The sequence below is a fragment of the Convolutriloba macropyga genome, chromosome 14 (assembly GCF_964194025.1).
Source record: "Convolutriloba macropyga chromosome 14, txConMacr16.3, whole genome shotgun sequence".
NCBI lineage: Eukaryota > Metazoa > Xenacoelomorpha > Acoela > Convolutidae > Convolutriloba > Convolutriloba macropyga.
Window position 1 is genome coordinate 14,310,036 of NC_134481.1, and position 15,966 is coordinate 14,326,001.

The following is a 15,966-nucleotide window of genomic DNA, read 5'->3' on the forward strand; positions in this document are numbered from 1 at the left end:
TTCTTTAGTTCATTTTCGAGTGATCTAAGTTGCGCTCGCTCCGAGATAAAGTTTGTTGCCAATATAAAAGCCGTTGTGAGGAAAAGGAAATCAGAGCCATTGTAGCATAAGGATTAAGAAATGAGACTGCCAACATGGAGGTCTGGGCTTCGAAACCCTGTGGGGTCGTTTTCTGCGAACCCATGAAACAATTCTAAGCTACATCCACTCTAAATTAAATAGCCACCGTCTGTCGTTCGAGCGAAATTCACTCGGTTGTAGTCGGTTTTTGTTTATTAATAGCCGCACAGCGATAGCTGGGGCTATTATTGGCCTTCTCTTGGTTTTTTTTTATTTCGTCGTCGCGATTTTTGTTACGACCATATGACGTCACAACAACTTCAAATCTGCTTTTTGTTCATTGGTTCATGCAATTTCAACTGAATTGCGTGCGTGCCGTCGTTTTTCGCTCTTACTGGAGCGAGTTTTTTTTGTTCTTTCGCATGATTAAATTTTGGTCACATTTGACTTACCTCACTCACAAAAATGACTTTGAAATTGACTTTTATTTACTTTAGTTCAAAGAGATAAGGTCAAATGGGTATGTGTCACTCTAAATGAAGGTTATTTGAGAGCAGCTAATAGAGGCAGCAAAAACTTATACCGATTTTTAATCAAAATATAACATATCAGCCTTCAATGAAAAGACAAGTTTTTTGGTCTGTCTTTTTTACTGTTTTTTTTAGACTGCAGATCTACGAAGCTAATGCGGCTATTTTCTGGCAATCTGCCAGCTATTTTAATAATTGCTTCGAAAGCGATGACAGCCATTTAGTTGAGCCATTCTGTTATTAGCCATCATTTAGTTTTTATTACTTGTGGGCTCTTGTTGGGCTGGATCTGTGAGTCTTGGGTGTTAGAAGGTTGCACATGAACATAAGTTTCTGAATACTGGATTTTTGGTTTGATTATATAAACAACAATTTTCTTGTTTTGGCACTGTTTGGGTTCCAAAATGTCAAGGTACTAATTTTCAACTGAATTTTGAGTATTAATTATCTTTTTGGGCTGTCTTTGAGTAGTTATTATCAGTTTTTCGGGGATATATGAATAATTTCTCTCACACAAATTTTGTAGCAGTTATTAATTGCTCTCAAACAAATTTTGTAGCAGTTATTAATTGCTCTCAAACGAAGTTTGTAGCAATTATATTAGTCTTGTCAATCTTTATTTTTATGAGATTTATTTTAATGAGATTTTTCGCTTGACCAATTTTTCGTCTGGTCCATTTAACTTTTTGTTCTCAAAAACGGGATAGAGGTAGCGCCCAGCGGGCATTAAGTGCTCTTAGAGGATTTCAGCTCACTTCTTTCCAAGTATAGGATTCTTCTTTCCCCCCCTGCGCTCTTTTCAGGCCGTAAGGGCGCCGTGCAGCCCAAAATCGAAAAATCGCCTCCCACTGTTGCCAAAAATATTGTCCCCGCATCAGCCCACCTTGATGCACTCCCCGCTGCGCTCACCTCACGCCCCTTCAATTAAGCTAAAGTTAGCCTCACTATGCCGTGGCTAGCTACTGACGAAGCCAATCGCTCGGCGGTCGTTTGAGAGCAACTCGCCCGACGTTGGTCGGTTATGTTTTTAGTTCTTCGGTCTTTTTATGCTTTTTTTGCTTAAGTGATGTTTAGTCTTACCCTTTTGAATTTTGAGCCTAAAAAACGGGATGAACGCGTAATGCCCGGATAACATTAAGTTCTCTTAGAGCCTTTCAGCTGACTAGACTCTAAGTTGCGTTTCCCCAAAACTTTTTTTGGCGTGAAGGACGACTTTGACCCCTCGCCGCAACCTCCTGCACATCGGTCCTCCCGTAAACCAGAGCGCTCATCTGTTTGAAGTCAAATTGGAGTGATGATTTTGGTCACGACGAAACACGTTGGATTGTGTTGGTGCGCTGTCTTTTTAATGATCTATTCTCATTTTTCCGACTTATTTTGTCAATGAGAAGCCAAATTAGTTTTGATTTAAATCACGCTGGAGAAGTAAAGTGAGCGAAAAAGCGAGTAGGTTTGAAGCCTGTTATTTTTAAATTACCTCTATACTGGAGTAATCAATGAGTGTTCAACAAATTTTCGGTTTTTCAAATCAGTTTTTTCTTCAATAATTCATTAAAGGACAGTCAATAGTTTATGCGACCTAGACACTGATTTGTTTAATAAAATTTCTGATTTTGCGAGTTTTGTCAGTTTTTGAAGACGTCGTTGTCCTTTCTTAGCGTAACTGATGATTGGTCTCATTGGCGCCGTAATAAGGCCTAATACAAGCTATTTAATAGCGTCAGTTGATATCTAAAGGTTTTAAAGACTTTGGCACAAGTTGTTTTCAAAAAATGTCAGTCGGTTTCTTTCGGTCTGGTCCAGATTTGTAGTTCTTTGTTGTTTTGTCTCAGTGCTGAATGTTCTCACCATTTTCTGATGAGGCATAAATTTGTACTCAACGGCTAATATTTGGGCGCTGTCCTTTTTTTTAATTCGCTTTACCTTTTGATAACGTTTTTGTTTTGCATAAGCCACGAGTTTCACGTTTGACTCCTGACTTAATTTACTCCCTAAGCCCCCCCAGCTGGCTACTACCGAAGCCCACCGCGTGCGAGTTGATTGAGAGCAATTCGCCTGACGTTTTTCGGTTGTTTTTTAAATTTTGACAAGATTGTTTTGTATACTCATTCTAAGGATAAGGACGAGTAATGTCAATATTTGTGTACAGTGTTTTTTTGTCTTTTTTTGGAAAGTTCTCAAGTGTTTTTAATTGCTCTCAAACGAAGTTTAAAGCAATTATATTAGTTCTGTCGGTCTTTTTAATGCGATTTTTCTTTTGACCAATTTTTCGTCTGACGCATTTGACTTTCCGTCCTCAAAAACGGGATAAACAGGTAACGCCCAGCGGGCTTTAAGTGCTCTTAGAGCCTTTCAGCTTACTAGTCATCAAGTATGCGTTTCACAGAATCTGTTTTGGAGGCTTTTACTTATGGTGAGGAGGGCGATTCTTACAGATTGACCCCCCCTGTTGCCACACCATCAGCCCCCCTCGCTGCGCTCACGTGCGCCCCTTCAATTCAGCTAAAGCTAGCCTCACTAACCGTGCCTAGCTACTGACGAAGCCAACCGCTCGCCGGTCGTTTGAGAGCAATTCGCCCGACGTTAGTCGGTTGTGTATTTGTTTAAGCGCATTTAGGCTTATGTGCTTTGTTGACTGCCATGATTTGATTTTGATGTCAAAATGTTGATTGTCAGGTCCCTAGTTAAATCAATTCTTTGGATTATAATTCAGAACTTGTCCTTCTATCTTTTCATCGTACAAAAATTTGTTTCGCTTTACTGCAGTTCACAGCTTACTCATGATTTTGTAAAATCGTTTAGACTTCTCTTGGCTATTTTTACTCCTCTCATTCCTCAAGTGTTATTAGACTGCAGTTGCTCATCAAAGCTTTCTAGAATCGACGACGTTACTGTCGAGAACCGAAATAAAAAAACGGGATAAACACATGAAGCCCAATTTTAGTTGCCCGCTACATTTACTTTTTTGTTATAAGTCTTAGATGCCATCTGTGATGCGTATTGGGTTTGATAATAGTCCAGGTATCGTCTCTAATAAAATGGAGTGTCTCACTACGAAGGGAAATCAAAATAGTCGTCACTTCAATCATGTTTTTGTTCAACAATTTATTTTTGCTTTCAATCCGGGTTATGAGAATCAATTGCAGTTATTTTTTTGGCAATCAATTGCTGTTATTTTTTGGCAATCTGTCGGGTATGTTTTGTTTTTTTGCTACCGATTGAGCTGTAAATGGACGTCCGCATTAGTAATGGTGATATGAGCTTAGAGGCACAAGGGAGGGGGAAGCATAAATGAATGTAAATATGGTCTAGTTGAAATTTAGTCAATCTTTTTTGCTGGGACGGTGGTAAAATACTTAATTATTCAAGAAATATCGTCTGATATTTTTGGATGTTTCAACGATGTCACACTCGAAAACGGCTACCAAATCCATTTTATTGAAAAATACTACTAACGATAAATATTAAATTTACCTTACGATAGCTTAAAAAACCCATTGTTTCAGGTCTATTCTGCCGTCCAAGAAGCAATCTAAAAGCTCTAAACGGTTTGTATACTCTAAGCATTTTAATTCTCTAATTACCTTAACAGTTTTATATAAATATTTCCTCTTATCTTCAAGAATTTTTAAGTTCAATCTGATACTAAGAAATTTCTTTTCCAAATTGAGAAGTTTGAAAATCTAATTATTTAAACCAAAATCTCTGTTCCGAGTACTTATCTAAATTTTTAGAAGAGTTTGTAATTAGTTGCTGACGATAGGTTACAATTTACTAGTACTAGTATACAAATCAACTTCACATGTTTTTCTGTTTTTAGACCTAAAACATCTCAAAGTCGCAGGTCAAATACTGCGGGTGGTGCTCGAAATGGGGGCGGAGGGTCAGATTTGTATCCCACTGCTAGAGGACTAGTCTCGAAGTAGTGATGTGGCAAAATTTCAGTTGCATCATTCGTTCATTACTTAATTAAAAAATTCAGCTGTACATCTGTTCACGAAATTGTACTATTAATGTGTAAATTTGTATATATCCATGTAAAGATAGTTGTTGTGTAGATGATATAGTTGACTTTTTCTCTTCGTGGTTGTCACCCTTTTGGACTGCAAATCGCGCTCAGAAAACCCCCTGTGCAAAATGCGAATTGATAGCTCTTCTTTGGGATCTTTTTATGTCTGTGATTCCCCCGATCCCCCCCCCCCCCCGATAATGTGTGTGGGGGGAGGGGGATGAAAGCCATACTAGGATCAATTACACGAAAGATCCTGTGAAACTGCTCTCACCATCCCCCGAGGGCTCCATGATCAATCTTTTCACACCTATATGGGGTGGTATGTATTATTTATTACTGCCAGCCCGCCCCATCTCTTATCAGGCCATGCAAACCATTATCTGTGTAAAAAAACGCTAACGTATGGTAATGAAAAAAAATGTTCGTGAGGAAGAGAAACAGTTCTTATCCTGTCTTTTACTAACGGTTAATTTAATTTCTAAATATGATTTAACTTCAAATTTTATCATTCTAAATAAATCTTCTTGGTGCCAAATGACGTAATCTGTGTGTAAGAGACTTGTTTCAAAAACATCAATTAATAATGTACTATGTTCTATATACAGCAGAGAGACAACACAACAGAAAACATATTTAAAACAATGATGACAATACTGGTTTGAATAAACACAAATGTATTTGATGCTTAAAATGAATTAACTCATCTACGCTGAATTGAATTATTTTTGATTGGGGTTGAAGGCCTTTTCCACGGTTTAGTAGCCGTTGATGGATTGTGACGCCAATGTAGCTACGCACCATTGCCTTTTGTTGAATATTGGAGCAATCTCGTCGGAAATTTGCAAGAAATTTGTACCTGATGCGTAAAAGGTTAATGAAATACTTTTGTCGGCGAAGCAATTTTTTTTAAATATTAGGCTTGGTTGCAACGTCATCATTTCTTGCATAGTGTTTTTAATATTTTTTTACCAATTTCTTCGGACAATTCACAAATTTTTTGGGAATTTTAAGCCTACTTGCCCCAATTTGGTCATTTTACGTTTTGTTCAGCTTTCGTTGTATTTTCGACGTTTCCTGGAAGCATTAAAGGTCCCAGATGCTATTCCAAAAAGTTTCATTGTTCCGACCTTTGTTTGAGGGTCTCGATTTTTATGCAACCCTGGCTTTTTATTGCCGAATCAATTTTGGGTGATCGATTTTTTTTGCTGAGAGATATAAAAGTGGTACATTGACAAGCTATTAAAGAACTGAATTGATACTTGAGGGACCTTTTTAAACGTTTTGTTTCTCGAAGAAAAAATGAGGGGTTGAATTGTTTACATTTCTGATTTTCCATGCTTTGCTTGCAATTGAGGCAGTATGTCCACGTCTTTAAATTGCTGAGAGATTTCTAAAATGTATATTCAAAACGTCTGAAACGAAGCAAAACAAAGGCTGAAACATAACAAAACATGGCTAAAAAATCGACTTTTTCTGAAGAGTTTTTCAACGGAGAGTATTAAGGGTTTTCTCGTTTCGTCTACTCTTGTACGTTTTTAATTGCTCTTGAACGAAGTTTATAGCAATTATTGTAAACGTGTGTGTCTTTTTTATGCAAAATTTTTGCTTGACAATTTTGACTTTTCGAGTGAATTTTACGCCCTTGACTTTTTGCGTTTCGCGTGATCTAAAGTTCTCTCTCAATCACAATTTCAAGCAGCTGAACTCAATTGGCGGCAATTTAATACTAAAAGTCAAATGAAAAGTGCGCCGAAACTGGTGTCATTTTTTACTTTAAATCTTAATAGTGGTTTATGTTAACCTCTAATGTGGTTATTTCAAGCCCACTATTGAACTTCTTAGTCCTATTTAGGCTTCCGCTCCCTCCCTCCCCCCTTACTGAAGCAGGCTGCAATTGATTAGAGCTCCCACTAGTCGTTCGAGAGCAATTCTTTCGACGTTTAGTTGGTTATGTTTCAATAATGTCAACCATAAAGAAATGGTCATTTAGTTTGCTGGAGCGCTTCATGCGCGAAGCACAGCCGATGCCAATCCCACTTGTTTGTTTTAGTTTGTTTTTTTTTAGTATTGTCATTGTTCTATGTTTTTAACAGCCGCGTCAGCAATTCCAGGCAGCAATTTTTTTTACTTCGTCTAACAGATTTTTGTTTCGTCTTATCCTGACTTTCATGACTTTGATGACTTTTCATGACTTTGAGCTTTCAAAACGGGATAAATAGGTAAAGCTCAGCGAGCCTCAAGTTTCATTAGAGTTAAAGATCAATAGTGTGCAGCTAAGTATTGCCAAGCGTATTTTCCCTAATTCTTGAGTATTAGAGTCTTGAGTTTATGGTTTCGAATATTATTTTCGAAAAAGCTCCCTTAGGGCTTTTTCCTTATAGAGCGTATGTGTCTCATAAAAATGACAGACCGGGTCTAACCCAAAAAGTCTAGTGGTCTATTAAAAGACTGGTGGTCAATTTGTCTATTTTTTTAGTTGCTTCAAATCCATGGAGGGCCTGAAGCGTCTATCGCGGCTATTTTCCGGCAATCTGCTGGCTATGTTTTTTTTAAATTTTTAAATATGAAAGGTATCCCATAGCCTTTATGCTATAGATACCAAGCAAAACAAAGGTAGAAGTTTTTTAAAGTTTCTATTTCTTTTCCCTCATTTTATCAGAAAACATTGTCTCAACATTTTCGTTGTTCATTTGATAAAGTCTCTCGGATAAGATTGTCTATGCTTTTCGAAAAAAGATCCGGAACATTCTTATGTACAAATAATGAAAGGATTTTGTATTTTGAATTTTTTGAATTTTGTGTTAAATATATACCTTGTAGAGGAAAATAATTTATTAGAGACCTTAAATTTTTTTAGAGAAAAGGTTTTTGCAAGCAGTCCAGTCTTTCAACCAAATGACATTATTTCTACAGAATATGATTTTTTTATCGTTTCTTTTCGCGTTGTTGAGTTTGATGACTTTTAATAATGTTCGTTGAGTATGTAAATTTGTTATACAACGCATATTGTCCTTATTGTATTTTTCTAATTTGATTTTTCTTTTTAATCATTTTTTTCTTTTTTGGCATGATGATTTCAATCATCTTTGTGTAATCCGGAGAACTGCAGCTACACCGAAACGTTTTTTTTAAAACGTATATATATATATATATATATATATATATATATATATATCGAAAATGAAATTTGAGTTTTTGTAAGACTCATATGGCAGTTATTGGCGAGTTTCCAATTCCTTCTTCAAAGAATTTTTTCAGAGTGTGCTCGAGGAAGAGGTTTCTTTTATCTTCGCATATAAATGTTGTTTGATATCATCTTATTTTTCTTTTCTATTATACTACAAACGTATTAAATTGCTGTTAAGTGCTGAAGTTTTTTAGCTTTGAATTTGATTGGTTTAATGAATAATTTTTGTAATTTTTGATTCAGAATATCTTAAAATTTGTACGGAGCTTGATGTGGATGAGGATGAACGTGATGTGCAAAAAGCACATTATTGAGCAGCCTTGTTTGTACTCTCTGTGTAAAAGGTATTATTATCCCGTTACTGTAATTAAGCTTGGCTTCTCTGATTGTTTTATTCTATTATGACGACTCTTTGTTCTTGTTATGTTATTAGGCATTTTAGCTTGACTGTATTTATTCATTCTTAGGCAAGAGTGAGCTTAAATGAGGGGTGTTCAACCGAGGAAAAGGAAAATATTATGAAACTTGGTTAATAAAGTCCCACTTCTTCCAGGATTTTCTTCACATCTACTTCTCCAGCCAGAAGATCCGCTTCACACATAGCGTCTAGGCACAATTTTCTGCTCGTCTCTTGTACATAACCACCGAGAATAAATTCGTCTAATATGTAATACGCCTTTTCGAAATTAAAAATGATATCTAGCTCGCAAACGTTTCCGAAATAAGCATCGAGTAACTCGACATATCGATGGATAACTTCTAACACTAGCAGTTCGTTTTCCTCTTTTTCAATTGCAACGCAAAATATTAAACTGGCGTACCGTTTGTAAACTAATTTTAATCCATCGCGCCATTCAACGACGTTCGACATGCGAGGCTTTCGATTGCAAATTACGTACGGGACATCTTTTAGAATTTTTCGCCGGTCTTTGTCGGAGTACGCGTTGTACCATCTATGTAACCGAATTTTCCCTTGTCTACTAAATAGCAAAAGGAAGTTCATTTTTGCGCTTAATGTTCAGAAAGTTGATAGTATTTAATAATAGAAATGAACAGGTGAAAAGCAAGCTAAAGCGACGGCCGAATGCTGTTCCGGTTTAATTACGAAGGAACCTAAATTAATTAATTAATGGCCGAATAAAAAAAATCGTTTTGAAAATTTTGGAGGTATTGTGTTTTTTAATAGCTGAGAAACGAAAGTTCAATTTGAAAAGCGCCAAAGTTAAGTTGAATTGATTTTAATTTTAGTTAATGCTTCTGAATGTATTCGGGAAATGAAGAAACAAATTTGTAATTGATGTAATCGAATTAACTTAATGGCTTTTTGTCGCGAGAAAGAGAAACGTTAAGTGCTCCCGGGTCCGATTCAGAACCACTAATGGTCTCTATTCGATGTCTGTGAAAGAACTAGTGAATAAAAGAAGAGTGGGGTAAGGAAAGTGCGAGGGGTAAATTTTATGGATTTGATGGAGGCGGTGATGGTACTGTAAAACGGGAGGAGGGGGTACGGTAGTTAAATAGGAGACAAAACGTCAGAATGGAAGAAAATCTGATTGTATTAAGTTGAAACGCAGGAAGTTAACGTTGAATGCTGCTTTTACGCCTCTGATGATAAAATGTCTGTTTGTTCTATGCTTTCAGCATTTTATTCACGCTTTAGCTCACAGATAACACAAAAATACTGCTGCTGATTTTCCCATCTTTGTTTTATTGTATTTGTGCGTTCGTTTGAGCAAATCGGAACTTTATTGATTAGTATTTTCTCTGTTGAAATTGTGCAATTTACGGCTTGATTGTCGTGTACGTATGCTGGCAAATTTTGGTAAATAATTTTGTGTTGATTTGTGAACTGAAACACGGTCGAAGATGTTATTATCGTTGTTTATGATGTTGTTCTTGAAGTAAATAAAGTAAATAACCGGGGGAGTTCTGCAACTGTTGTTGGTTGTTGAGGCATTGATTGGTTTTTATGGTAATGAGTAGTATAAACTGTTGGGAAGACAGAAAACTAATGCAGTTGATGTTGCTGATGTACCATTGCAACTTGTGAATTAAGATAGAAAATGAGCTGCTTATGATCTCAACGGGATTAAAGGAAGTTGGGTTTAGAAGTCGTTTCCTTTTCCATTATTTGGACTTGTTATAAAAATGGGCTCTATATTTCAACCCTCTCCCTAGCTATCTATCTACCTCTTTTTCGGTAGTCAACTGGTAATATATTATTACGTGGAGTACGTATTCGTGTTATGGTGACCTTTATTGTAAAGCTAAGGGTGTAATGCGCAAGGCCAACTATAACTGATTTCTAGTTATTATACCCGGGTTGTAATAAATCAATTTCGTTCCTTTTTAATAAAAGTCGAAGGGCTAAAAACTAATAAAAGACGCGCGCGTTTGGATCAGCAAAAACAGCGGAATCGGCACAAAAAAATTTTGCACGTTTTTACTGGATTAGCAATTAAGTTACCCTCAGATAGAGTATCGCCAAGCAACATTAAACCAAAGTAATACGTACAATAATAGATACAGAATATAAGACTGTAATTTACACTATATTACGGTTTTTTGTCCCCTTTCCCTGAGTTTTGTGCAGGGGCGTATAATACGTATGCGCGTCCAGAATATATAAAGTAGATAGAATGAATGGAATGGACGTATTTATCATAACCAGCGAGTTATCAAAACTAAATAAAAGTAATAAATAATCACCTCCGCGGCGTCCAATACATTGTGTAATATTGCGCACGGGTTTTACACCATTTTTAAGAGCAAACAGGTATAGAATAATATAGCACTTTATCGCCAATCTGCTAACGTTAAAAATATTTTCAAATTGTTTTTTTTACGGAGTAATTTACCGCTGAATGGACTATGAAGCACAAAACGGTTGTATTTCAGTTTTCACCGCAAATGAATACGGTGAGTATAGTTAGAAATTGGTCGAAAAGAAGAGTTAAACAGTACCATTTTTTGCAAAAGTGTGCTAGTAGTAATTGCGCTTTTCTGTCAGTAATGTAGCTAAAAAAGGTGCAATTTTCCGCGTCTAAATAAAAAACCTTTCCATCTTTGTGTTCGCTTTTCACAGAGGCAAAAAAAAAGATAGGTAATAGAAAGGAAAAAGCAAGCTCTATATAAAGCACAGTAAGAGACCAGGTCTAGAAAGAATAGAAAAACATCTGCAATTGTTCCATCACCACCCTTCATTTGCGAAAACGCAGTCCTATGTCTTGAGGAAAAAGTGATAAAGCGCCGCCGTAGACATTGGAGACATGCTGAAACGTCAAGGTTAATTGACTAGCTTAAGCTCTAAGCAAATTTCGCGGAGACGTGACGTTAGGGGGAAATTAAAATTCATTCCATTACGTGATACTGGATTCAATTCTTCAATTATGCACTGAAATTTGCGATAGCGGGAAGAGGTTTGGAGAGGGAAAATTTTTGTGGATATCGATTGTTGTGTTTGAAGTAATCAATATTCGACCACGTATCTAGTAAAAGCATTTCATCGACTAAGACTAGTAATAAGTTGATAAATGAAAACACGTGTGAGTGTATAATTTAGCCGCAGAAGGTTGTTGTTGACATTTTGGCGAGAAAACAAAATTAAAGAGTCCAAGTTGCGAATATTGGCGAAACAACAGCTTTATGCGACAATAACTTCAAAATCAGAGACTAAGTAGTATCGAGGGCTTGGTTATCAAATTAATTTTCAAACAAAGCATTGTGAACAGAACAAAACCCTCAGGAAACGAGAGGAACCCTATTTTACCTCAGGGTGTAGATACGTTTTAAAAGGGGCAAACTGAACTGTGTTGCCATAAATTTTGAAAGCTGAATGTTGAATTGATTAAAAGAAAGACTTTTATGGTATTAACTGTTTCTCAGCTCGCTTTGGTAACGTTAGGGAGAAATTAGAACACCTTCTCGGAGGCAATGTTGTTCTAGCATGTTTGCAGCGAATTAAAGCCAAACAATAAGGTTAGCTTGTCTTGTTGCAGTTTATTTAGCGTGTACGTTTTGAGTGGTAGGCTACTAGTGAAATCTTTTAAAACTAAGTACGGTTTGTCAATTTGACGTAACATCTGGACTCTCGAAAGATTTTGTTTCCCTGTGAGTTGGGTATTAAATAGGGACACGCATGAGACGGTTTTCCACTTAAACCAGTGAACTTGTTCGCAGGTGATCATAAATTAAGCATGTATCAGTTTTTGGCGTTTGACTGTCCGTCTCTCAACTAAATGCCGAATAAAAATATGCTGCTTAATATGGGGGGGGGGGGCTTGAAAGAAATGAAGTTAGTTGGTGGTGTTGATTATAAAACCATTTTTATCCAGGCAAAGATTATTTTAAACTGTCGCAGTTTTTCACAAATGCGTTAAAGTACTTAATGAAAAATTTTCGCAGAAACGTTAGTTTTGGTCACCACGCATGTCAAGATGCTCCTACCCATGCAGGCCTCATTTGAGTCTAGCAGTTATGCTTTTCTTATATTTCACCCGACTCTCTGCAAAAATTGTAGGCACTGTTTATAAGCTGTTTCACAATGGTTGCCACATCAGACATTTTTGAGCCGATTTTGTCCATTTTTGTTCAGCTGTCTATAAAACAGCTGTAATTAGTTTATTAAACCAAACAAAGGGTGACTCTACTATGAGGGGCTCCTCGGTTTTTGGAGATAACTGGAATTACAGCTGTTTAATGAAACCCAAAAACAGTTTATTATTTTCACGTGTCAATAATTGGTTATTTCGGTTTCTGAAAAACACCACTGACAAAACCCGAACTAAAATTGGATAGTAATTCACATGAATAACGCCCCAAGTAAAAAAAAACCACGGAAATAATCCCCTCCTTCACTGCTTTGACCAAGTCGAGTTTGCTGAAAATTTTCGAGTCTGGCATTAAGTTCAATCATTGAAAGCCGAGGCCTCGGATAACTAACTCTGACAGTTATGGGGTTTCGAGATCGATGGTTACCGCAGGGTCTGCAATCACCAATTTTGTTCTCCAGAACCATATGGAAAGATGAGGAGTAAGGCCGTAGGAGTAAGGACTTTTGTATGGCCGTATTATACCAAATTATTGCATACCATCAAAGGAATTTCTAGCAAATCTTAATTTTTCTGGATACAACTGTCTTGGTTTAGAGAAAAACTTTATTCCCGGATGTTTCAATTTGGTAAACTTTTTTATGTTTTGCTTCGACACATCAAAATTAACGTCACCAAAAACATCAGAACATTTTCCATGATTGCTCTTTTACTATCATTTTTATTTGAAATGGGCATTTTTGACAACCTGGATTTATAAGTGGCTTTTATTAATTGGTGTTAATTGTCTCCTAGAACGACCTGTTAAGTTGTCGGTTGAGGTGATGTTATCACAATTAACTGTTACTTTGAATTTATTCCGGAATTCTAAGCCAAGAATTCTGTCTTTGACATCCGCTATAAAGAATCTGAATGGAAATGTTCTTCGCCTTGGGGAATGCAAATTGATAATGACATTCTGCCGAAAATTTTAATTGCATCTCCATTTACCGTACTAAGTTTTATTGTAGTGGGAGTAATAAATTTTGTGTTAATAAAACTTTGTCCCCTAATTTTGCGGCTATGCGTATCCAAAGATTACCCTCAGAGTTTGCCGCACACAAACTAGGGGGTATCAGTTTGGCGGATTTGCTGGAGAGATTGGCAGAGAAGTTGGCTCGGTCCTTGGCGTCTTTGTCCTGACCACTGACACCAAGGTTTGCATGATATGACGTTTTCAGCAAAATAGTTAATATGGAGCTGCTGTGAAGTCTGTGCGTTCTCGACTGATCTGTTTAACTTAAATAGGGTAGTTAATGGATTGGTCGCTTTTTGTTGAACACTGATTGTGCAATGGTCTGGTTGGCATCTGTTGTGTTGGGGCAGCGAATAAATTTGGAGGTTGGCAACTACAGTGTTTGAGTATCTGTAATTTGTATCAGCTAATTTGACGAATTGGTCGACAGGAAGTTCTAGTTGGGCTGCGAGTGCCGTATCTACAGAAATTGGCATTGCTTTCATTAACCTGTGCTTTATGACATTGTTATCTAACGTCAAGTTGCATTTCTCAAGCTTCCGCCGCATTCTCATCAAACACGAAGGTTTTTGTCCGTTCAGTGAAATCATTCCTAGGGCCTCTTCAATCATTTCTTGTTTTGACTTCTGGAGAATGCCTTTAGATATGATCTTTAATGTCAGGATAATTGCCTATGCCCATTGGAGGATTGATTGCAACATCTTCAGGAATTGCAACAAATGGGGTAAAATTTTTTCTCATTATTTGTTTTTCTAGCAAGGAAGAATTGAAAACGAGAGGTTTCACAGAAACTCTTCCAACGTAGCCCTTTGAAGATAAATGCCGTGGAGCGATCAATGCATTTGATCTAATGCTCCAGCTAGAGTTTGGGATCCGGATGGAATTTCCACTATATCTTAATCTACCCAAACTGAATCGTCAGCCGAACCCGGCAAACCAATACCTATACCTAATATTACCATACCCGAACCTGTACCTACCAACCCTGACCGTTACCTACCAAACCCTGTCCTGTACCTACCGAAACCGAATCCGAACCTACCGTACCGAACCCCCCACGCCCTCCCAAATTGTACCTACCGGATACTCCTCGAACGATCAATCAACGTAAAACCAGTAATGGAAAACAACGGTGCCCGGAAAAAAAGCAATTTATGAAGTGGAGCAAGGGTAAAGTTCTAGAATTTTTTTGTAACAAAACGATTAAGCTTAATTAGAGTGGGGAGAAATAGGTATATAGGTTCCGCATTTGGCGTATCTCAACTATTAAGGGTTACCATTGTGGGAGTTGGGGAATCCTGACATATTATTTAAATACGCCTTTCCTTTTTAAAACAATAGGAATACATATTTACTGTAGTGAAGCATATCGAGAAATCAACTATAAAGACAATCAACAAAGCTTATACAGCGAAAACGTGTTACATACAAATCATGACTTCTACATTTACTATTTCATTTTGAACAATTTTTACATGATTAATTTTGATACAATGACCCCTAAATACTACTGTATCCTACACATCTATAACTGATATCCTTCATTGATAGAGAAGAGTGAAGCGATTGCACTAGTTTCAGAAAATGGTTTCAATTGCAAATTGCAGCTAAACTGGCATTAAGATTAGAATGCTGAAACGTTGTTTCCGATTTCCTTTTTGGCTGCACAGCAATATATTTTTGCTTGCACTCGTTTTCAAAACATGAATACTTTTTGAAATTTTCGCCAATTTGTAAGATCAGAGTTCATTTGTAACTTGATTTGTTTTCTTGCGCGACAATTAGAATTTGTTTACATAAGCTTGACGTATACTAAGATGCAGTTGATGCATTTGTAAAATCAGAGTTGGGAAACGTTGTCAGCATTCCAATTCTCACCAAATTTTCTACTAATAGAAAAACAACAAATTAAAGGATTGTTTTTTGGAAGAATTTCAGTGGCTTATTTCTTGTTCTTTGTTTGATTTGTTGATCTAATTGAATCTTCGAATTTATGCACAATTGTCGTTTTCATGTATTAAGACGGTTGGGTTGTTAGAAAAACAATTTGTAGCTTTTTTCTTCCGATGTCTTGGATTTTTGTCTGATGTCAGAGTTGTCAGTTAATAAAAAAGTAGCTATTTGAGTTTTTACTCTTTTGAGTTCTTAAATTTCTTACAAAAAAGACTTGCAATCGTGTTCTTCTTCATAATTAGAATCCAAAATTAGTAGACCCGATTAATGTGCAACACACTCCTAAAGCTTATGGGAGTTTTTTTTTGTTCAGCTTCATTTATTTGAAAAATATGATATTTCTTTTGTCCCCTTGATTTCCCCTTTGTCAACTCTGCAATATTAGTAATCTTGATCTGGATGGAAGTTCACTTGAAAGATGCAAGTTAAAACGCTGTTTTGGTTTTGGGGATAATTTACGGATGTCACCGGGTTGTCAATTTTTAAAATGGTTCATGTGCCATTTTGATTTGTACGTCTGGGGGGGGGGGGGTTCATAGCGCTCTAATATTTCTCTTGTTGGTTGAGCATGCATTTTTTTCTGTTTTTTTTAGCATGATTCTTTTCTCCTCCTTTTTATTTTATGACCGCTAACGTAGTTGCATTGCTTTGATTTTTAA

At 36.7% G+C, this 15,966-nt stretch overlaps 1 protein-coding gene and 1 pseudogene across 1 annotated transcript in view; one reads left to right on the plus strand and one right to left on the minus strand.

Moving 5' to 3' along the window:
• The window catches only part of LOC142353366 (kinesin-II 95 kDa subunit-like), a 437,531-nt gene extending 432,195 nt beyond the window's left edge, over positions 1-5,336 (plus strand). Inside the window, exons 15-16 of the mRNA XM_075405599.1 lie at positions 4,097-4,138; positions 4,411-5,336. Of these exons, the coding sequence (XP_075261714.1) occupies positions 4,097-4,138; positions 4,411-4,516 (148 nt within the window). The 3' untranslated portion in view covers positions 4,517-5,336. The remainder of the gene's footprint in view (positions 1-4,096; positions 4,139-4,410) is intronic.
• Positions 5,337-8,165: 2,829 nt separating this feature from the next.
• Positions 8,166-11,877, minus strand: LOC142353728 (AP-1 complex subunit sigma-2 pseudogene; annotated as a pseudogene).
• Between the last annotated feature and the right edge of the window lie 4,089 nt (positions 11,878-15,966).